Source organism: Mytilus edulis, chromosome 1 (assembly GCF_963676685.1).
Source record: "Mytilus edulis chromosome 1, xbMytEdul2.2, whole genome shotgun sequence".
NCBI classification, from domain to species: Eukaryota; Metazoa; Mollusca; class Bivalvia; order Mytilida; family Mytilidae; genus Mytilus; species Mytilus edulis.
In genome coordinates, this window is record NC_092344.1 from 115,698 (window position 1) to 140,758 (window position 25,061).

The 25,061-nt window shown below is 32.5% G+C and overlaps 2 protein-coding genes across 2 annotated transcripts in view; one reads left to right on the forward strand and one right to left on the reverse strand.

Moving 5' to 3' along the window:
• The first annotated feature begins 71 nt into the window (after nucleotides 1-71).
• LOC139521157 (rabenosyn-5-like) lies at nucleotides 72-17,136 on the forward strand. Its single transcript, XM_071314465.1, has 9 exons — nucleotides 72-180; nucleotides 6,338-6,522; nucleotides 7,102-7,248; nucleotides 7,861-8,004; nucleotides 11,215-11,376; nucleotides 11,914-12,119; nucleotides 12,949-13,019; nucleotides 13,616-13,702; nucleotides 15,088-17,136. The coding sequence occupies exons 2-9, from the start codon at nucleotides 6,384-6,386 to the stop codon at nucleotides 15,611-15,613; spliced, it is 1,482 nt and encodes a 493-aa protein (XP_071170566.1). The 5' UTR covers nucleotides 72-180; nucleotides 6,338-6,383; the 3' UTR covers nucleotides 15,614-17,136.
• Nucleotides 17,137-21,359: 4,223 nt separating this feature from the next.
• LOC139520804 (armadillo repeat-containing protein 10-like) overlaps nucleotides 21,360-25,061 on the reverse strand; it is a 34,710-nt gene continuing 31,008 nt past the window's right edge. The window contains exon 6 of the mRNA XM_071313767.1: nucleotides 21,360-24,616. Within this exon, the coding sequence (XP_071169868.1) occupies nucleotides 24,332-24,616 (285 nt within the window). The 3' untranslated portion in view covers nucleotides 21,360-24,331. The remainder of the gene's footprint in view (nucleotides 24,617-25,061) is intronic.

The window sequence follows — 25,061 nt, forward strand, 5'->3', positions numbered from 1 at the left end:
CTTTTGCTAATAAACAGAACATAAGTTCTACCAGTATTTTTTTTATTTATGATCCCATCGTTCTATGGATCTCATTCGGATCTCCTCTGGACTGTCATTGATGGGCAGATGTCAAAACTGCAGAAATGTTGATTGTTTTCTGCAACTGAAGAAGAAATGCTTCAATATAGAAAAAACTAAGTAATGGGTATTATAGTTATACAATCGATACAAATTTGTAATTCTGCTGAGTCAAAACCAGTAACCAATTTCAAAGGATTTGTATAGATAATAGAGTATAGTATATATGTCTTCTTCTGTTTTGTGATTGATCCTTGATTTTTTCCAACAGATACTGAATCCTAAAGGTTTCATGGTGTTCCATCCCCAAGTTGATCAGATACAATTTGTTTGGGCCACAGTCTAGTCCAAATAATTATGACGTCTTGAAAGGCTTTTTAATCATGTTAATTTTTTCACTTTGACGCCTTCTGGGAGGGGGGATAGGACCTTTATCGGGACCACGGGATCGGGTGTTTTTAAGCTCGGGATTTCGGGATTTACCCCTTCGGGATTCGGGAATACTTTTTTTTTTAAATTACGGGATCCAGGATTTAACTTTATTTAAATTCGGGACCTCGGGATTTCATGTTTTTAAGCCCGGGATTTCGGGATCAGGACCCCTCCTACCCCCCTCTTCTGGGGCAGCTATATATATATACTGTGGAAGCAAAAAAAATAAAATCGCCTTTCAAGACATCATAATCATTTGGACTAGGCCAGTGATGATGTTGATCTGTCACAAATCAATCTAGCCCATATTAATGATATTTAAAGTTGATGCATGCCGTATTCATGGCAGCTACAGTATATGAACAGATAAAAAATGTTTTTATCCAATTCAATATTCAATATTTATTTTTTGGAAAGAGCACAATAGAGGCGTATCCAAATACAGACAATAATAATAATTTAAAGGCTAATAAAACACAATGCTTCTTCTGTGGTTGCAAAAATCAAGATAATAAACAAGAGCTTAATAAAAAGACGTATTTACACTTGTATGCAAGTTTGTCCACCATTACGTAAAATCACACAGGTTCCCGTAAACTTTGACATCATAATTTAAATTATTTGACGTCACATTTTAAAAGTGATTGTTGCTTGACGTCAAAAGGTGATTCGGAGTAGATCTAAGGTCATTTGGAGGCAAGATTCAGCTAAATACCAAAAGTGTAAATACGCTTATACCTTCCCATGAGGTGCAACTTGTGCAAAGGCCTCCTGGTCCGAGTACACAGTTATCGTCCTTTGATTTTCGTTGTCCACGAATATAGTCCTTAGTGTGGACAGTGTGTTACTTGCCAATTTTTGTTATACCCCTTCCAAATTTATTTCTCCATGTTTTATGCCTCATATTGCAAGTTGGGGGTTGAAATGACACTGTAAAAAAAATTGGATCATAAATATTAATGTAAAGTAGTGATTAGGTCTAGCTGAAAAAGGTCAAAAATTAGCACTTCGGAAGCTGTCAAAAGATTTCAAGACCCCCTTAACATAAAATTGTCCATATTTTGAGTTAGAGCTGATGAAGTTTTCTATAATTTTGATATAATTTGTCCCAAAAGTAGTACAACACACTGTAAAAATATTATTGAGAAAGCGCAGGTGGGATTTTTTTAATTTTCATTTATTGTCTAAAAGAAATGCACTACGAAATAACTGTGTACTCGGACCTAAGAGGTGAAATCAGGAAATATAGAATCTGTACTTTGGCAACTTCCCTGAATGATTTGATGGTGTCAATTTGTCAAATAGCATAAAACTAAAGGATTTAAACTTTTATTTGATAGAATTTCTGCAAAAATGACCAATTTTGGCATTATATGGTCAAAATAAGCATTTCATAGCTTTTTCAATGTTGATGCATAAGTGGCATTTTGACTTTCTATCTGACATGTTTTCATGTGTCAATTTTTGTGTTTCTATGCTTTAATCCAGTTTTAGTACTCATTTGTGAACTCTGAATCTACAGAGAATAAGATTATCTCAGACAATATGAGCAAAATGTGTTGTATAAATGACCCTCGTCTAACGCCCTGTTTGGATCAAGTTAAATGTGAGGAGCATGGCACATAAAAGTTGAAGTCCATAATAAAGCCCTCACTAAATTTGTATAAAAAGCACTTAACAATGTCTTTTGTACCTGTTTCATTTCACATAATATCTTTCTTTACTTCTGTAGGATAGCATGTGGTTCAAATATAAGCCTGTTGAGACTAAAATTGCATGCAAGTTTTTCACTAAAAAGTGAAAAATCATTGTATCAGACCATACTGTCTGGTAAAAAAGTTGAATGTAAGAGCCTTTTTGTGCTCAGATTTATTGTATCATGTCACCTGAGTATAGAAATGATAGAAAAGACACAAATTTTTATTTCCTATAGCTTCAATATGCATTTTTAAATGTAAATATGTGCTACGGCCTAAATTGACCCTAAATTATTTTTAGTCTTACTTGGCCTAAGACCCTTTTAAACTAATATGATATGTTATTTGTAAGTTTTCTTTCCATTTAAAGTACATTAAATACATATGTAAGGATTATTTATAATCAAAAAGCTTCACAAATTTAAAATTGCTGGAAAATATTACATCTTTATGTAAGGCCCCCCTTCATTGGAAAACCTCCATTTTTAGGCACAGGCTCATATAAATTTGACTTTTGAATAATTATGCTAAGTCTGATATATCAAATGAGTACTCTATTGCTTTAAATACATGATATATTATATATTAAGGCATTTTAAAAGTATTTTTTTGCAATATTTAAATTTTAAAAGCCCCAAATGTTGATAGTTGAAATTTCTCAATTTTAACGTCTAAATTTAACACGCAAAGTTGAATATAAAATTAATCATATTGTCTATAATATATATCCTATTGCTATGAAACTTTGTAAGCAGTCTTATAATATATTAAGCTTTAGTCATACCAAGTTTTATTAAGATTGGTCAACTTTTTCTATCCTATTAGGTCCGAGTACACAGTTATCGTCCTTTGATTTTCGTTGTCCACGAATATAGTCCTTAGTGTGGACAGTGTGTTACTTGCCAATTTTTGTTATACCCCTTCCAAATTTATTTCTCCATGTTTTATGCCTCATATTGCAAGTTGGGGGTTGAAATGACACTGTAAAAAAAATTGGATCATAAATATTAATGTAAAGTAGTGATTAGGTCTAGCTGAAAAAGGTCAAAAATTAGCACTTCGGAAGCTGTCAAAAGATTTCAAGACCCCCTTAACATAAAATTGTCCATATTTTGAGTTAGAGCTGATGAAGTTTTCTATAATTTTGATATAATTTGTCCCAAAAGTAGTACAACACACTGTAAAAATATTATTGAGAAAGCGCAGGTGGGATTTTTTTAATTTTCATTTATTGTCTAAAAGAAATGCACTACGAAATAACTGTGTACTCGGACCTCCTGAATCATCTTCATGGATTTAATCACATCTTTCCAGGATTACTACATTATGTAAATGTATATATAGAATATAGAAACCTAAAAAAGAATTTATATGAAACTTAATAGAATATCACACACATGTGACTTTGTTCACCATTATATCAATATCAAAAGTGATTACCAGAATAAAGAACAAAAGAAATAAAGTACAAAACATAATGATCAATAGAAATAAAGTAGCGTGTGATCCAATGAACCATGAAAAGAAATCCTTTGAAGAAAAATATAGGGAAACCGAAGTTACGGTTACCAGTAAAAATCATCATCTGTCAAATTCCAAATGTCTAATATAAGTTAATAAAATGAACTTAAGAATGCTGAATTTATTCGTTCATTGTGCGTTTATTTGTGTCACTTCGTTTTTGGATTGAGTTAAGTCATTCCAATTGATATTTTATACTGTGTCTTTCTATGTTGTGATGGTATACTGCTGTTTTAGAAAAGGGAGAAAGTTTGGTACCATTAAAACGTTTAATCCCACTGCAATTGTTTGCACCTGTTCTAAGTCAGGAATCTGATGTTCAGTGGTTGTTGTCTGTTTATGTGGTTCATAAGTGTTTCTCATTTCACGTTTTTTATATAGATTAGTAAGTTGGTTTTCCTGTTTGAATGGTTTTACACTAGTCAATTTTAGGGCCCATTATAGCTTGTTGTTCGGTATGAGTCTAGTCTCTGTGTTGAAGACTGTACCTTCACCTATAATGTTTTACTTTTATAAATTTTAATTGTGACTTGGATGGAGAGTTGTCTCATTGGCAGTTATACCACATCTTCCTATATATCTAATAAAGAAAATAAATAATCAATTAATTACAATCTGTAATTAATATGTCCATACTGTTAATTATCAATATAAGTCATATATACAAAACATATAATATACAAAATAAAAAACTATAGACTAAAATAGAAATATACACAATTACTATTAAAACCTATGAAATACAGTCTACCACACCAGCATTCTTTTATATTTTAATTTCATGACAATGTCTGATTAATATGTAAATTTGTACCATGTTTAACCCCACCTCATTTTTGTCCAAAGTCAGGAGCCTCTGACCTAGGTAAGTCTTGTAGGATATTTAATTTTAGTTCATTTATCATTTTATATGTTTTGGAGTTAAGTATGACTTTATTATCACTGAAATAGTACACATTTTTGTTTAGGGGCCAGCTGAAACACGCCTCCGGGTGCTGGATTTTTTTAACTGTTTTGAAGACCCATTGATGGCCTTTGGCTCTTTTCTAATCTTTGGTCCAGTTGTTGTCTCCCCGTTTCCATTCTAAATTTTATTGTACGAATGTAGTTACACTAGATCACTTTTGATTCCAGTTACTGCTGATGTCATCAAGTTCAGTATTTTGTTTCCATGTATCTCAATGAAATATACATAAGTGTATACGTAGTCTTTCAAAATTTGAACTAATTAAAGATTTTAAAAATTAAACAAGAAGTGAGACAGTAAAACTGAATGTCCATCAATTTTGATGCCCCACCTAGGATAGTAGTGGGGCATTATGTTTTCTGGTCTGTGTGTCCATCCGTCTGTTTGTTCCTCTGTCCCTCTTCATGTTAAAGTTTTTGGTCAAGGTAGTTTTTGATGAAGTTAAAGTCCATTCATCTTGAAACTTAGTACACATGTTCCCTATGATATGATCTTTCTATTATTTGGGGCATCCGTGTACTGGGGACACATTCTTGTTTTAAAAAATTTGAATTCAAGAATAAGGTACTTTGTCATGTTAGTCATGTTAGTACTGCCATGTGCATATCTATATTTATATAAGTATTGACAGAACAATGAAAACGTATAGATATATATAGGAAGATGTGGTATGAGTGCCAATGAGACAACTCTCTGTCCAAGTCACAATTTATAAAAGTAAGCAATTATAGGTCAAGGTACAACACTGAGCCTAGGCTCACAATGCACATTTATCTCTAAAAAAATAATGAAAAGAGTTTTCAAATTGTTCTGATTATTCTTCAATCATTACTACTCATTAGTTGGTTGTGTACATATATGATGATTGATGAAATGTCTACCAATTCCTGTTCCTAAACTTGTCAAGTTAAAATAATTAAGTTATACTAAAACATATACATGTGTATCATGTGTATGGTTATAAATCATAGCCTTACAGGGTTTGTTCCTTCATCGACCTTCTCCTTGTTATGTTGGGGCCTTGGTGGCCTAGTGGTCTAAGTACTTCTACTGAAATCACTAGCCAGTTGTGAGTTTCGAACCCCGCTCGTGCAGTTGCACTCAGCTCCAATCTTAATTGACTAGGATTGTCAGTTTTCCTATCGAAGGTTGGTGGTTTTCTCCAAGCACTCCAATCTTAATTGACTAGGATTGTCAGTTTTCCTATCTCAGGTTGTGGTTTTCTCCAGGCAAATAAACCTTGTAATACTGGTATGCCAAAATGAAGGTATTGATAGATTGTAGGACTATGAATGTACATAAACTAATTTATAAACCAAAAAAATCAATATTTGTACTGGTAAAAACAAGATCTAATTAAAGTGTTCAATTGATAACCTTATAGAATAAATTTATTTAATAGATCGATAAATTTACCTAAATCGTATCTAAATTTATGGGCTTGGTTAACTACATCACTGCAAAAATTTGGTGGTGCTATCCTCTTTGTAAATATTTTGTTAGTTTTCTACAGGTACATGTTCAGCCAAATTTACAAACTTAATCTTTGTAGCTATCAAAGCTACATGTATGAAAGAATTGGGTAAATGTTTTCAGTGATTTGTGGTAACAAAATCCTTGAATCTTGAATTGAAACCCTTCTACCCTTGATATTTTACAGCATTTTTAAAGTTGAAACTTGAGCCACTTTCCCCCATAGTTCAAGCATGGCAACTTCGAGTGAGGTAAGAGAGGGCTTCTTATGCCCAATGTGTATGAAGGATCTAGGAACAGTATCCATGTTACAAGATCATTTTGAGGAAGAACATTCAAATGAAGACAAAGACGTGCTGCAGCAGTTGAGAGGTACTTAGATAAATGATGAGGTGTAACTTATTATTACTACATTTATATGACAAGAGCTTTATAATATATGAGACGGGAGCTAGATCGAGGTGGCATCAATGTGACAAAAACCAAACAACAATAATGTTTGTGTATCATGAATTCTGACTTGGCTGTCAGATGAACAATATTTGGACTATGAATAGTATCTCTTAATAATATTATGCAAATAGACGGGTGATAAGAAAAAAAGATTTGAAAAACATTGATAAACAAAATTTGAAACTTCTTACTGAGTCCCTTTGACTTTGCCCCCAGGTCATGTAAATCCCGCATATTCTCATATGATTTTCAATAAAACAATTGATACACTAAGAATGCTAGGTTGTGAACAAGCTTTTAGTTTTAGGAAATTGTTGTTTTGTGACAAAATATGAGATAACTAAAAAACCATTTAGGATGAAGTATTGGTGTGTTTGATCTTTAACAGTTGAGTGTGATGTATGCTTTAATTACTTTCCTTTCAGTAATGTGTATTTTTGCATCAATAACCCAAGTTCCTACTTTTTGTGCTTGAAAATTGAGGTTTGTTTGTTTTAGGATTATTTGGTAAAGCTAAGAAGAAGATATTAGGAGAGAAAGAGAACCATGATTATGTAGATCAATCTGATTCTGTTACTGACACCTATTCTGCTAACTTGACTAAAACTGGCTATGATTCTTCACTATGGGATCCTCAGGAAATAGGTTTGGAAAATTGAAGAATAGTGGCTTTTGTTTCAGACATATTTTATATAAAAATAAGGAGATGTGGTTTGATTTCCAGTGAGACAACTATCCAGCAAAGCTCAAATAAAGTGGATGTAATAAAATTTAGAATGGAAGCAGTTATAAGCAACCATACAGCCTTCAACAATAAGAAAAACCCATAAAGGCATATAGATGGCTCTAGCCTTAAAAAAAAAGGCCCATACATGGAAAAATATGAAGCAATTCAATTGAGAAAACTAAACCCCTAGTTTATAACAAAACCATTTATTAAAAATAAATATGACAGACATGAATTAAGGACAACCATTGTAAAATTGGGATTTGGGACATTAACTTTACTACCAGTAACTAAACCTGACTATAGCATGTATAGTACACTTTGAAAGCTGCAAAATGTTTTCATCTATATCTATTAAAAAGATGGAAGAACCTAAGTTTTTATTTTGTACATGTATACCAGCATTACAATAAAGCTCAAAATGAAATTCTAAGCCAGAACTATTAAAACCTTGTTATTACATTAAAATATGAATGAATTGATTTGAGCTTTCACACAGAGTATACTAAGTGAATATTAATATTTTGTAGGTATGATTAGAAGTCATACTGATGTATTCAAAGCTACAAGGGGAGCTAGAGTAGACAGATTTGTTGTTGAGACAAACAAACTAATTATTCGACTGGATAAATTAACAGGAAGTAATTCACCTACTGACACAGGGAAAAGGAAAGGTAAGTCATCCACCTACTGACACGGGGAAAAGGAAAGGTGAGTAATTCACCTACTGACACGGGGAAAAGGAAAGGTGAGAAATTCACCTACTGACACTGGGAAAAGGAAAGGTAAGTCATCCACCTACTGACACGGGGAAAAGGAAAGGTAAGTCATCCACCTACTGACACGGGGAAAAGGAAAGGTAAGTCATCCACCTACTGACACGGGGAAAAGGAAAGGTAAGTCATCCACCTACTGACATAGGGAAAAGGAAAGGTAAGTCATCCACCTACTGACATAGGGAAAAGGAAAGGTAAGTCATCCACCTACTGACACGGGGAAAAGGAAAGGTAAGTCATCCACCTACTGACACGGGGAAAAGGAAAGGTAAGTCATCCACCTACTGACACGGGGAAAAGGAAAGGTAAGTCATCCACCTACTGACACGGGGAAAAGGAAAGGTAAGTCATTCACCTACTGACACGGGGAAAAGGAAAGGTAAGTCATCCACCTACTGACACGGGGAAAAGGAAAGGTAAGTCATCCACCTACTGACACGGGGAAAAGGAAAGGTAAGTAATTCTCCCACTGGCACAGGGACAAGGATACATACATCTTATGAACTTCCTTAGAGTTTGGTTTTTTGTTTTTCCATTGAATGTCAGATGTTTGTTAATAATCCCTGAAAACTATGTTATTGTTGATTTTCATTAAATGTAAAAAAAATCAGTCTGATACTTCATAAATATTTTGAACTGTTATATCTTTCTATAGTCAAGTATACATAAAGACAATATTAATATCAATAGAACTTGAATACATTTTAGTTAAACTAATAATGTATATTATTCCACTGCATGTTGATTTTGATGGTGAAATCAACATTTGATTGGTTGAAACTATCACATGTGACGTCGAACAAAACTTCATATTCCCCTCTGAGTATCATATTCCCCTCTGAACATCATATTCCCCTCTGTAGATCGGGACCTCGTAATATGACGTTACGCGCGGTTAATGTGCATACCGTTTTGAAAGTCGTTTAATTAAAATAGCGTTAGATAAGTCATTACTGTGTTTAAATTTATTCAAGCGTTAAAATAAAAAGACTATTAATTTACTTTTGATCCGGACTGTTTATGCCGTGTTTAGCTATTAAAACAAGCAGATAAGAAAACAAACGTATACACATTAATATAGTATATTCAGTAAGTAAACGAAGCATAGGCAGTGGAATAAAACATTCATTTCCCTAAGCTTCGAGAGATATGAAGATTTGTTCACCCTCGAAAAATCACATTTCCCTCGGGCAAAGCCCTCGTGAAATATGAATATTCTTGGGTGAACAAATCTTCATATCTCCCTCAGGAACGGGAAATAAATGTATATTGTCCCTTTGAAACATGTAACATACATATGTTATCACAGTTCTTTGATTTTTTAGTCCTCAAAAAATGTATGTTATTTTTCTGTAATAAACCTATAGAGTTATATCCCTGACTGATATTGGGGCTACTACTTATAGCCAACTATATGGTATAGATTTTTATACCCCCTGCTTTGAAAAAAAGGGGGGTATACTGTTTTACCTCTGTCTGTCCTTCCGTTGTCTGTCAGTCCATTAGTCCATCAGTCCGTCAGTCTGTCAGTCAGTCCGTCCGTCCCATGAATATTTTCGTCACATTTTTCCCAGGAACTACACTACCAGGATTTCTGAAATTTGGTTTCAGGCTTGATATAAGTCAGTTATACTATGTGATGCGTTTTCAGATTCATCACTCGACAACTTCCTGTTTACCGAACACTTGTATCATTTTTATACGCCTGTCAAAATTTTGACGGGACATATTATGGTATACAAATGTCCGGTGTCTGTCTGTCTGTCTGTCCGGCGTAAACATGTCGCACTGTAACTTGAGAACGACTTATCCAAAATTCATGAAACTTGATATAGTTGTTTCTTATGATGGTCAAATGATCTGTATACTTTTTGGTGAAAATAAGATTTAAACTTTTTGAGTTACGGCACTTTATAAGTAAAACAGGGGTGTGTTTTTTTCACATGTCGCACTGTATCTCAAAAACAATTCTTGATTATGACTTAAAACTTTAAACACTTTTTAGTTATATTAATCTAAAGATCTGTATACTTTTTGGTGATGATTCAAATTTTCATTTTTGAGTTATTGAGTATTTTGTAAAAAAGGGGGAGGTTTTTTTACATGTCGCGCCGTATCTCAAAAATAATTTATGATTATTGCTTAAAACTTTACACACTTCTTTGTTATATTAATCTAAAGATCTGTATACTTTTTGGTTTTGATTCAAAATTTTATTTTGGTATTATTTAGTTTTTTGTAAAAAAAGACAGGGTGGGGGGTTTCACATGTCCCACCGTGTCTCTAAAATGATATATGGTTATTGCTTAAAACTTTCTCAGAAACTATTTATGATTATTGCATAAGACTTCCACATAAGACGTCGGGCGTATCATGCGCTCATGGCGCAGCTGTTTATTACACCTGATAGCCAAGTTGAAAATTTTTCGTCACATTTTTCTCAGGAACTGCACTACCAGGATTTTTGATACTTGGTTTCAGACTTGATATAAGTCAGCTATACCGTGTGATGCGTTTTCAGATTCATCACTCGACAACTTCCTGTTTACCGAACACTTACCATTTTATTTCGTGCATTTTTCTAAGGAACTATAATTCCAGGATTTCTGAAATTTGGTTTCAGGATTTATATAAGTCAGCTATACTGTGTGATGCGTTTTCAGATTCATCACTCGACAACTTCCTGTTTACCGAACACTACTATTATTTTACACATGATGGCCAAGTTGAAAATTTTCATCGCATTTTTCTCAGGAACTACAATGCCAGGATTTCTGAAATTTGGTTTTCAGGGTTTATATAAGTCAGCTATAATGTGTGATGTGTTTTCAGATTCATCACTCGGCAACTTCCTGTTTACCGAACACTTACATATTTTTACACTATTAACATTATCCACTTGCGGCGGGGGTATCATCAGTGAGCAGTAGCTCACAGTTACACTTGTTCTCATTGTTGAAGGCCATAGTTGCCTATCATTGCTTACATCCACTTCCTACCAGCTTTAGTGGATAGTTGTCTCATTGGCAATCATACCACATCTCCTAATTTTTATATTACTTTGATGCACAATAAAACATATGATTTCAATATTTGATTTATTTTCAGCTTTTGAAAAATCTGTAGTTCCTTGGATGCCAGATAAATATGTACAGACATGTCCAGATTGTACCCGTAACTTTTCTCTGACCAGACGAAGACACCATTGTAGATTGTGTGGTGGAATTATGTGTGATAAATGTTCACATTTCCTTCCTCATACATTTGCAAGTAAGGGCTTGTTTTAATTAGTTTGCCTCAACAAAATCTTTTTCACATTATTCTTTCACATACATTATAATTAGCAAGTAGGGGCTTGTTATCCCCTGCTGCAGGGGGCATAGACATACTGTTTGTCCTTCTTCATGTTTGTCAGTGTACTTTCATCCTAATCACTTGTTAGCACTCTCACAGGTTAAATTCTTGCCAGATTTTTATATGTGTGAAAAATATTTATTCTTTTTCACAATATGAAATTAAACTTTGATAACTTATATATTTGTGAAGTAAATTTGTGTAAATCATTTCAAAGACCAATAGCTACAGTTGGGTTAAATTCCTTCTTTGTGATACTCATTAACTTCATTCCAGTCATTTTAAAAACCTGTTACTCTTAAATGGAGGAAGAGGTAACTTTTGTGTTGCTTTTGGCTATAAGGCAGATATTGAATCACATAATTTACATGCTGAAAAAATCCAGGTATTTATCTATCAATCAAGAAAAATATTAATTTGTGTGGTGAAATAATGATTGTTGAATGTTTACAGAGAAACTTACAAACCCAGCTTTTCAGACAGAAATGGAGGTTGGTTTTCTAAAGAGAACAGGTAGCAATAGTAGCCTTAATTCATTGATGAGTCCTGAGGGAGAGGCTCATATACGTACATGCAATAACTGTCGTAAATTATTGGAGCGGAGAGATCAACAAATTCAACAACGTAATGTTAAACCACCAATAGTAATTATGTATGAGGTAATATATTCGTCATATGTATAAACAATTATGTTTACTATGCTTACCTCCTACATATTTATAGAGATATGATTGGTCAAAGGACTACACGTGTTGACTATGTATATTTGATATAGGGTGTCCTAAAAATTATAGGGTTAGTTACCATACATGGTTAGTTACCATATGGGGTTAGTAAGGAGTTACATCCCTTTCAAAACAAAAAAGATGCCACAACCTTTTATAAAAACAACAGTGAATTTTAAATTGGTATTTGCTGCCTCTAGGCCATGTACACAACATTAAGGAGTAGGAGCAAAGACTGGTCAGCTCAGAGTCAGAAAAATTTGTCCGTGTAAGTAGACGACATGTGGACAATTACCATGTGAGCTAGCACGTTAAAAATCTGGATCAGCATGTTGGTTTAGTACAAAGCAGTGTTAACATTCATGTAACATTGACATGTTCTCGTCCTGAAACAAAGCAGGGTTAACATTCATATAACATCGACATGTTCTCGTCCTGAAACAAAGCAGGGTTAACATTCATATAACATTGACATGTTCTCTTTCTGAAACAAAGCAGGGTTAACGTTCATATAACATCGTCATGTTCTCGTCCTGAAACAAAGCAGGGTTAACATTCATATAACATTGACATGTTCTCGTCCTGAAACAAAGCAGGGTTAACATTTACATAACATTGACATGTTCTCGTCCTGAAACAAAGCAGGGTTAACATTCATATAACATTGACATGTTCTCGTCCTGAATATGCATATGAATTTGCTGCTGGATGTTAAGCAGGTATCCATCATCATCTTACACTTCTTATTTTATATGTATTTTAGAATTTACAGTCTTATGTAGAAAATGCACAGATGTTATTGAAAGAGTTTATACCAATGGTAGAATCACTGAGGTTGGTTTTTATTATTAGATTAACTTGCATATACAGAAAAAAAAAACCACCAAGAATTAGTAAAGATTCTGAATAGAAATTTTGAAAAAAAAATGAAATGAGGCCATAAATGGACAAAATAGATTTACTTTTCAATGAACTTTATAGATTAATTATAATTATAGATTTATTATAATATGATTGAGCATAAATTATAAACAATGAAATTTGCAAGTTTACTTAACTGTATATTAAGCTTCATTTGAATAGCAAAACTCTTTCAGAATCAGATCTACAAAAAAGAGACGTGTAAACAATTCACATGTATATTCCTTTTAAAAGATAACTGCTATCAACTGCTTTGAACATTTGAATGAAATTGATTTAATGTTATGCATTATATTTGTACATTCTGTTATGAATTCTGATATATGCTGATGCATTGTTATGGGTTTATACCAGATATTCATAACATAATTAACAATGTGTTGTTAGACCTGATTTCAAATAAAGTGGATGTAAGCAATTACAGGCAAACATACAGCCTTAAATGTGTTAGTTCTAGATCAATGTTTGAACATTTTCTATGACTAATTCTTTTTTGCTGACTTTTTCAGTTGTGGTGAGTCAACCTATAACATGTACACAGCACAGCAGTATAGAAATAAAATCCTAAAGATGTATGAAAGTATTGACAGTGTTAGGTAAATATTAGTCAACTGATAATATATTATGTACACAGCCCAACAGTATAGAAATAAAATCCCAAAGATGTATGAAAGTATTGAAAGCTCTAAGCAATATTAGTAGATGCTTAATGAACATAAAACCTTCAAGATTATTAGGGCCATTCCAAATGGTGGGTCACCCTATAGTGATCAGTCTGTCATTCGGTCCTTCTGTCTATCTGTCTGTCCGTTGTAAAAAATTGTGCCTTCTCTATACCTTAGAAACCCATTATAATTTCATACTTTATACTTGACATGTATATTAACCAATACCAGAGGGTGTGTCATAATGTATGTACAACTTACTAGGTCAAAAACTTAGGTTGACAACCCCATGTCCTATATGGTAAAGATACAATTTTTTACCACAAGTTATTCACAGCTGGGCCCACAGAGATGGCTCCCATCTCAATGATGTCTAGTTTATTAAGATAAGATAAAGTCGGAGGAATTTCATACCATAAGTAATGGCTTTTTATATTATCTATAAGTACTTTGTTGAAACAATAATCAAATGATTTATTTAATAAACACCTACTGATAAATAATTACGAAGTAAAACCAGATCAAACAACAGTATTTGGGATTTGTAATGAAAACCTATTTAATGTTTAACAAATGGCTGATGATTATAACTTATTGATGTCATTCAACCATTCTCTGAAGGTCACCGCAGTATGCAAAGAATTGGTTTTTATCTAGAAATATTATCTTGTCATTTTTCTTATCATAGTGGCTTTTTCAACCTTGTTACTTTACTAACAGCTCTGCAGATGTATGTCTGTCTTGCAGGTATCATCTGACCTTGACCTCATTTCCAGTGTTCACTGATTAGTGTGTAGTTTTTGTGACGTGGTCTGTATTTTAGATATTTTAAGTGATAGATCAATAATATTTGGTGTTTGGAAAGGTTGCCCGGTGTACATGTTTGTCTGGCCTGGTTCGTGTGACTGATGGTGTTTCTGTTTAAATTGTTGTACACTACCCATTTTGGAGCCCTTCATTGCTTGCTGTCAGGCATAAGCCAAGGCTCTGTGTTGAACAACATACTTTACATATAATTGTTTACTTTTTACACATTGGGATTTGGATGGAGAGTTGTCTCATTGTCAGTCATATCAAATCTTCTTATTTCTAGTAAACTCATTTTTATGAAATATTAATAATGGTAACTTTATGTGATACTTGTAGTAAAATTTATTACAAACTTCCAACAAAAAATTCAATGATGAGTAAAACAGGCGACATTTCAGTATGTGCTCTCTTGTTGACCTCTTTATGTTGTTTTTATTTGACAGTAAAAGAATTTTGTTACGTGAAATGAATCATTGTCTTCTTTATGGTTTTTTTTTAATCGACAGTAAAAGAATATGGGTGTATGAGACAAATGCTGACCCCCTTCCACCAGCAACACAACTAAAAATGCAGAAAAATATCCGAACCATGGCAACAAGTTTTATGCAAGATAATATGATTGGTCTGCAGGCTTTACCATCTGAGGAACATTACAAAAAATTACAAGAAGCTAGAAAAATTGAAATTCAACAACGGATTGCCGATGAAAGACAGGCTGCTGCTGAGGCACAAGAAAAGGAGAGAAAACAACAAGAACAAAAGGAGACAACTATAAAACATCAAATTCATCCCTCCAATAGGGACTCGGATCAACCAGCTAAAACCCAGAAGAAGTCTGGCTGGATACCAGAAGAAACCAGTATACGTTACAGTGACAAAGACGATCCTATGGTTCAACAAATGAATATAATCAGGGGCTATATCAAACAAGCTAGACAAGCAGAAAAATATGATGAAGTTAAAATGTTAGAACAAAATTTAAAAGACTTACAACAAGAATATCTTAAACAACAAAGACAGAATTGGTCATAATAGTTCTAAATTTAATTAGGTATATTATTGTTATTTTTTCATCTATTTATTTTTGATTAGCTTAGATGCCAGTCATCAATCATAACTTAAGATTTACATCTCCTGTTTTGGTTTATTTCAAACATGTCACTCTGAGTTTATTTTCCCAGTAGTGATCAGTTTTATTCTATTTTTTTAGACCATAAAATAAAAACCTGTATTGAAAAATGACCAGTAACACAGATATATCTATGCATGTACAAGGGGAAGTTTTGACAATTTTTTGGAAGTCTTGTATGAATGGTTCTGGCAGTTTTTAAAATTCTCAAAGGTTGTGACTATGTCTATATATCTGTCAGTTTGTTCCCCACACAAGTCATGGACTTGACATATAACAAAAACATGTTTTATTATTTAACTTTATATATTCTTGACAACTTAACCCTTTCACCGATGAGTCCCGTTTTACCGGGATTCACGCTTCAGACAGCTGACGATGAATCCCGTTTTACCGGGATCGGAATACCTCTTTTATATTTTCCGCTCAAAACAGTGCAAACATGAGTTATCTTTCTTTGATGAATACCCAGATGAAAGTGTAAACATGGCGCCTCCATTTGTTGAAATCCGTGTCAAAATCGGAGGAAATTTACGGAATTTACGAGAATTTGAAATGAGGGAAAAAATTTTTTGAAAGAAAATGGAAGAATTGAAGCCAAACCAGTATACTTTTTTGACAAAAAATGTCGTTTTATGTACAAAACACTTGGAATGGACATCGTTCAGTGTGAGGAATTTGTACAGCCTCGTAAAATTTTTCAAAATTTTGCCGTTTTGAGTTTAAAAAATTACGATTTTGGGTCAAAGAGCAGAATTTTGAGAATTTCACCTAGATAATGCTGAAAATTTGAAAATTTGAATATTTTATGAAGAAAAAATTATCAAAACATGAACAAAACTGTGAACATAGTGTTAGTGAATGAAATAAATACACAAATAACTACAAACAAGTTTTTATTGACATTTATTATGAAGATCTCCCACTTACATTTGTAAGTAATAGTAGCCAGGGAAGCCATCGTCTCAGAGTAGCTTCAGTCTGGGCAGCAATCGGTGAAAGGGTTAAATAAAGTATCCACTTGGAATAGATGACAACAAAAGGATAAGACATAATTGAACTTATATTGACTGGTTGTTAGGCACATACCATATCAATTGTTATTTAGATGCTAACAGACAAATGATCAACACTATGCAGGGTTTTTTTCCAAACCAACAAGTCTGCAGTTGATTTAACTTTTATAAAACTGTTAAGTATATTTGAATTGTGTAATTTGTTCTATAAAGTGCAATGCTTTATCTTGCAGGGAATATCATTGTTTAATAGATTTAAATTTTTTATAGTTTTTTTTTAATATATAGATTTCATAACAAATAAGTTATACATACTTATATATATATATATCAATAATTCTAGTCTAAACTTCTTTACAATATTGTATGCATCTCAATCATGGATTTACAAAATAGTATTTTGTTTTGTTTTTGTTTTGTTTTACTTCCTGGTTAATTATACTGTTACTAGTTTATACTACTGATTCAAACCACATTTAAGCAGGATTAAGTGTGTTGTAATGGATGGAGCACCAACACAAGAAAACAATGCTCTCCTACAAAAGTAGCTATATATATATATATATATATATAGCTGTTGTATCAATATTGGAATATTGTTATGTGTATTCTTAATGTGTTCATTACTGTAGCTGTTTATTATATGATTTTCAAAAGGAATCCTTCCACTGAATGTTTATATGCAAATGTTTCTATAAAATTGTTTCCCATAACTGGATACCAAAAATTAAGACTTATGAATAAGGGAGCAAACGAACCAATCTGTTTCATGTGAAATTGTACTTGAAATTGTACTGCTCTAAAATACTGTTCTAAGATATGAAAAACTTTTAATAATGTTTAATATACATAGATATATAAAGATGTGGTATGAGTGCGAATAAGACAACTCTCCAATCAAAGTCACAATTTGTAAAATTAATTATAGGTCAAGGTACGGCCTTCAACACATAGCCTTGGCTTACACAGCAAGCTATTAAGGGCCCCAAAATTAATTACTGTAAAACCATTCAAACAGGAAAACCAACAGTCTTATCTATCTATAAAACGAGAAACATGAAACACTTATGAACCACATCAACAAACCACAACCACTGAACATCAGGTTCCTGACTTAGGACAGGTTCAAATGACATTGACTATAGTATTTTAATTATTTGCCTCATTTTAGTTATCAAGTATAACAGACTTTATTATATGGCAAGAATTTTTCTTGCAATAGATTTCAACTGATTGCTCTCAGATTTTTAGCATGTGAACCTATTTGACCACACAATATACATAATTTTAGATTCTTATATTGCCTATAGCCATCAAACGCCTGTGTCTCTTTTTTAAAACAGCTGATTATTGAAAAGGAAAAGAAAAAAATCAGAAAAACCAAAATAAACAAGACAGCCAAAGACAAACTGTTTCATTTTAAACCAAGAACTATGGGTTTTTTTTATATTGTGCTACATCACATTCACACTCTGCCTTAGTTTAAACAGAGAATAAAGATTAGTTGAATCAGGCTACACTGCATTTTCACTCTGCCTTAGTTTAAACAGAGAATCATGATAAGTTGAATCAGGCTACACTGCATTTTCACTCTGTCTTAGTTAAAACAGAGAATCATGATTAGTTGAATCCGGCTACACTGTATTTTCACTCTGCCTTAGTTTAAACAAAGAATCATGATTAGTTGAATCAGGCTACACTGCATTTTCACTCTGTCTTAGTTTAAACAGAGAATCATGATTAGTTGAATCAGACTACACTGCATTTTCACTCTGCCTTAATTTAAACAGAGAATCATGATTATTTGAATCAGGCTACACTGCATTTTCACTTTGCTTCAGTTTAAACAGAGAATCATGATTATTTGAATCAGGCTACACTGCATTTTCACTCTGTCTTAGTTTTAACAGAGAATCATGATTGGCTGTTGGTAACATATAAACAATGATTTATTGTAATAATATAAGGAACCACCAGTTTTATGATTAAATGGCATTAACAATGATTTTTGTAAATGTAATTTTTAAATTATGCTTACATAATATGTATTATTAAAATATCATATTATTCAAACCATGTGATTTGTTACTTGTTTCAAAAGTGGCCTTGGTGGCAGAGTGGTTCCGTTTCAATTATAAAAGGGGCTTTGGTGGCAGAGTGGACTTGTTTCAATTATAAAAGGGGCATTGGTGGCAGTGATCTTGTTTCAATCATAAAAGTGGCCTTGGTGGTAGAGTGGCATTGTTTCAATTATAAAAGTGGGCTTGGTGACAGGGTGGTCTTGTTTCAATTATAAAAGAGGCCTTGGTGGCAGAATGGTCTTGTTTCAATATAAAAGTGGCCTTGCATGCAGAGTGGTCTTGTTTTGAATTATGAAAGAGGCCTTGGTGGCAGAGTGGTCTTGTTTCAAGGATATAAGCCGCCTTGGTGCAGAGTGGTCTTGTTTTGAATTATAATTGAGGGCCTTGATGGCAGGAATTAATTAGGTTACTCAGGATGACACACAATTGTCATGACAATGAACAGCTAAGGTCAAACTTGTATTCTAAGATAAAACCCTCTGACATCAAAAGGTTTGGTTAAGTAGTTTCTTAAAAATGATCTACAAGTCTTATGTTTTTCATCTAGTAAAGGGCAATAACTCTGATCAGTCATCAGTCATTAGACAGTTTTTATGTAAATTAACAATAGGTAGATCTCATCATTCCGAATATATTTGCCCTGTTAGATTGTTTATCTAAAGCAGTTTTCATAATAATCGTCCATAACTAGCATTTCACCCATAGGTTCTATTTTAGCTATGGTGCCATACCAGTTGGCAAGTGGGGTCACCAGACACATTTTTTGAACATTTCAATATCTACTCTTCAATTGTCATTGAATTTGTGTTAAATCTTTTGTAAGTAATTCATTTTATCACACTTACCTGATTTAAGTCAAAAACTGTCATTTCTTTCTGTATATTCATTTAATTTTTTTTTTTTTAAATTCATCATTGAAATGTAAAAGTTGGCACAAATTATCTTCAAACATAATCAAGCCAAGTATATCTTTTTTAAAAAGAGGGGTCCATGAGCTCAATTTGGAGTTAAATCAGGCTGATTGATAAAAAGCAGTCGAAAAATGCATCATTTTGTGATATGTTTGACGTCGTAAAATATATCATTATTTGTTAGCAATGTCATTACATCAACTGTATTGTGTGCCCTTAATCCCTATTGTTAGCCTTGGTTGGCAAGCCTTCAGATTAACAGGACACATTTTGACAAGAATGCACACTCTGAAATGTCACGCCTTCTTTGCTAACCATTGATATGTTGATAGTCTTAAATATAGAGCTTTACTACAACTATCACATAAACTTAACATGATCCAAGAAAATGAGGGCACGGTCATATAAACCAAAAGAGAAATACATGTACACCTTACAATCATTCAATATACTTAATATAGTTAACCTATTACTTATAGTTTCTAAGAAACAGACTTCACAATGAAAAACTAAACATTGACCAATGAACAATGAAAATTAGGTCAAGATCATATCAGATGAACCATGTCAGACAGACATGTACAGCTTAAAATCCTTCCATACAATAAATCTCACTGTAGAATATAGTTTAAGAAAAACACAAAAACCTATAACTGAGCAAGGAATTGTGATAATGAGGTCTAGGTCAAATAAATCCTGTGAGACTGACATGTACATCATAAAATATTTGCATACATTAAATATAGTAGACCTATTGCATATTGATAGTATTAGAAAAAAAGACCAAAACACAAAAACCTTACTTAAACCACGTAACCATGAAAATGAGGTCAAGTTTAGATTACACCTGCCTGTTGGACATGTACACCTTACAATCCTTCCATACACCAAATATACTAGACCTATTGCTTATAGTATCTGAGATATGGTCTTAACCACCAAAACTTAACCTTGTTCACTGATCCATGAAATGAGGTCTGGGTCAAGTGAAAACTGTCTTGACAGGCATGAGGACCTTGCAAGGTACGCACATACCAAATGTAGTTACTATGTATTCATTTATTTTTATAAGTACCAATTTTCTTGGATTAAGGAAAACTTGCATGTTCATGGATATTTATTTTCTGCATACAAGCTTAAAGAGAATTTGTTATTCCTTGATCATTTAATTTCATGGTTCACCTGTACCCACGAAAGCCACGAAAATTGGTATCCAACGAATAATAATGAATACCCATATTCTATTACTCATAATAAGAGAGAAATTAACAATTCAAAAAATCTTAACCTTTTTTTTCAAGTAGTAACTGAACAATGAAAATGAGGTCAAGGACAATGGTCATATGACAGACAAAAACTTTGTAACATAAGGCCCTTATTTACAAAGTATGAAGCATCAAGGTCTTCCATCTTCTAAAATATAAAGCTTATACGAAGCTAACTAACTCAGCTGCTGCCGGATCACTATCCCTATGTCAAGCTTTCTGTGACTAAAGTCGAAGGCTCGACAAAAACTAGATCGCTCAAGGATGATTTGGTTTAACTTGCAAATTTGGCCAAGAAGTTTCGGAGAAACTTTTGTAAAAGTTAACAGGTGATGGCAAAATCTGACACTGGCCCTTTATAAGATTAAAAATTAACTATAAGTTCACATCCTTTTAATTAAAAAAAGAAAATAACAACAACAAACAATGTATTTCATGTATTAAAATGATCATGCATGGAATGAATGAAAATTATTATTGGTAATGTATCAAAATTCAAGATAATCAAAACATTCATAATGCTAGCATTTTCAAATTGCAATGTTTATAATTTTAAATATTGAAGAAACTGCACCAAATTTTAAAAAGAGAGTACATTTTGCCTGTTAGTCAGATCTGAAGTACCTGTTTTGGTACATCTGAAGTTCCGTGAACCACTTCTTTCTTATATGCCATTAAAGGTTATGTTGATTTTTCAGTACAAGACACCATAAAGTGTTGCTTTGACATGCAATGATTGTTACTTTATTTGAACTTAAAACAAAAGAGCTGTTTCTGCTTGAAATTGAGGAATTTAACATAGAAAGCAATTGGGCCATGAATTAGTGGTGTACTTCATTTGGATTAAGTCTCTGAGAAACAGATTTAATCAAGAAAACTTAACTTTGATCACTGAACCATGAAACCCTTTTTGACAAATGTGAACCTTACAATAAACATATTAACTTCATAAAGTCGTCCTATTCAACATTATAATGGTGGGAAATTTTGAGTTAATTCAGTGGTAATTTGACCATGGAAATACAGTCCAGAACAACAGATCTAGATATATGCCAGATGTAAACCTCAAACCCTATGTGCCATCTGTCTACCAAATATTGATTACCCAGAACTTCTACCTGCCTTAATAATGAAGATATATACAAAGAATTAATAGAAACATAAGCACCTCTAAGCAAAGAATATGCAGGCAAGACAAAACTTATGCAGATATAAAGAATAATTTTGATAATTCTTTTTAAGTTTCCATGTTGTATTTTTTTGAAACTAGAATATATCTATCACATAAGAAAAGATTTAAGGAATTATCAAAAATATTAGATAGCACAAGAAATCTGCTAATGATCAAAGTTGAAACTTAAAAAATTACAACATAAATTTGAACAATAATTACTAAATTAGTTTAATAGGAATTAAATTTGCAAAAGACCTTATAAAGCTGAGTAACTAAATCCAGTTTACAACTGAACGAAAAAACAAAACCTATATTTATTTCATATATGGAAAACATTCTAACACATAGAACTATGTTGTCTCTTATGCAGTTCTTTGTAAATTCATAACTTTCCCCTGTTAGCAACCTTTTATTAAGGTAAAACAATAATAATAAAACTATGAAATAATCACCTTGTAAGGGACTTGCCTTTATACAACATTTTTATTTTTTGTTTAAAAAAAATAGGATAACCCTAGAATTAATTTCTTGTATGAATATAGTTACCAGTTATACTGATATAAATTTCAATCTTAAAGCTATAATTTATTTACTTTGTAAGTAATAAATGATAATTTTGATCATATACATTTTCAAAGAAATTTTAATGTTTTTCAATAACCCCTCTATCTATTTATTGTCAAATTAGATCAGTCTAACATTTTGAAGGTATCAAGTTCACTTGTTACTTTTAAAAAGTTTGAAGCCATTTCCCAGATTTTTTATTGTAAAGATTTCTACACAGAAACAAATACTCAGGGCTGTTCCAGAAAATACTATGTCCCACAAGGGACAGCACTTATTTTAACCCCCACCACCCACGGAAATTAAAATAAATTAGAACAAAAGTCCCTTTGTATTTGGTATTTCAAATACAACCACCCACAACATTAAAAACTGCCTTCCCTAGTGGGACATACTATTTACTGGAACAGCCATCAGAAGAGCTTCTTGTTTTAATAATAAACAATTTCTATATAATATTTTTTATATAACTTACAGGGTTTTGCAATTTTCATTAATTCAAATAGTGTTTCAAGGTCTTAAACAAATAAAAAATTCTAAGGATTTCCAAATCTCTACAGTAACCGCAAAATAAGGTCCCATGATGATAAATATGTTTCTGTATGGCACGAAATTTCAGGTTAAAAATAGTATATTAAGTTATACATGGCTTCATAGCATATGACATCACCAAATAAACTCAAGGCAAGGTTTGAACACTCTGAATTTATATATATATGAATGTGTGAATCTTTAAAAAAAATATTCCATTTCTATACCTAATTGTCACAAAGCTTGGAAAAACTTTCCATAATATCTTCATAAAGTTAGCAGTACACAGTAGCAAGTGCTCAGATATCCAGCTGATCCAACCAGAATAAACCAGGCCTTTGAACATAAGGGTAATCAGAGATAAATTAAGTCTACATGAAATTTGGAAAGTGTTCTCATAAACTTTTAACTAAATCAGAGAATACATATAAATATTTGTGACAGAATTACAAAACAGTTCATGCTTATAATGTTTTTTATCAGTTAAAAAACTTATGTTCAAATTACTGATTAAACACTCTATTTCTTAGGTCATAGCTATGTGTATCAGATCTAATATTTCAAGACCATTTAATTCAATGATTATAATGATGAACAGTCTCCTTTAGATTTATCTTTGTTACATGTATATGTGATAATTTCCAAGTGTGTATCTGTCCTATTTAGCTTTCACCTTCCAGCCAGAAAAAATTACGATATAACATCAGTTCTTTGTTCAAAACGTTTAATAAAATTAGAAATAATATTGTTACACATTTTCATAATCTCTGAATATTTTTTTTTATAAACAATTTTATGCTTAAAATAATTAATTGGTTGGCAGTTATATCTTCTCAAAGAATGCTTTAAAAATCATATTAAAAAAATTAAATCTATATTGTTCCTATTTCTTTCAAGAAGTGCCCTTCCAATTGAATGCATTATTACATGATTATATGATGGAACAGCCCTATAAGACTGCAACATTGAGATTTGTTAAAAATTATGCAATAAAAATTCACACACAAATTTTCATGGCACAAGACACACAACAATTCATTCTTATTACACTCACTGACGCAATTCATTCAGTACATTTCTTATTTAGTGATAACTTGATAAATTTTAGAAGCTTGATGGCTGATGTTTTCATTTCTATGTCGACTCAACAAATAAACTTTGGATTTGAGTTGTCCTGAACTAACACCATACAAAGCTGTGTACATTGTCTCTGGACTTGGTGCTTTGTCGTCTGCTGGAAGTGAAGCAGAAGTTAGTTTTTGTTCTTTGGCTTTTGTCAAAATGTTGGCCAGAAGAGTTGTCCATCTTAACATTAACTCTTCTTCTGTTCCTTGCTTAAGCAGTTCAATCAAACAAACTGGAGCCTGAAATAAGAAGAATTTATCTTTCACATTTGGTATGGGTTGTTGTGCCACAATTATTAATAGTAACATACTTGGCATTCCTTTCATGATATTCCGGCATATATTTACCACAAAACTGGGTAATACTTATTTTCACTTTTGCATACTTGCTTGTTATGCAGAATAATATTTCATAGTTAAAACATAACAAGAACACACCCGCGAAATCGCGGGCATTATAGCTTGTGAGACTTTGTGTCTGGAGAATTTCAGTAAAAGATTTCATATCTCGAAAATTTCAAAACAGGTATCTAAATTCATAGGAAACATTTTCAGCCCTCTCCCTTGTTTCCATAGTCCTTTATTTTTTTCTGTTAAATTCCATTATTTTCGCGTTTCTGTATATTATGAACATATGTATACTATAAATAAAGTGTATTTGCTATTAACTATGAATTTCTTCCCT

Coding starts and splice junctions, on each gene's coding strand:
- LOC139521157 (XM_071314465.1), top strand. CDS start 6,384: ATGGCAACTTCGAGTGAGGTAAGAGAGGGCTTCTTATGCCCAATGTGT. Junction 7,249..7,860: donor ATGGGATCCTCAGGAAATAG/GTTTGGAAAATT, acceptor AATATTTTGTAG/GTATGATTAGAAGTCATACT. Junction 13,703..15,087: donor GAAAGTATTGACAGTGTTAG/GTAAATATTAGT, acceptor TTTAATCGACAG/TAAAAGAATATGGGTGTATG.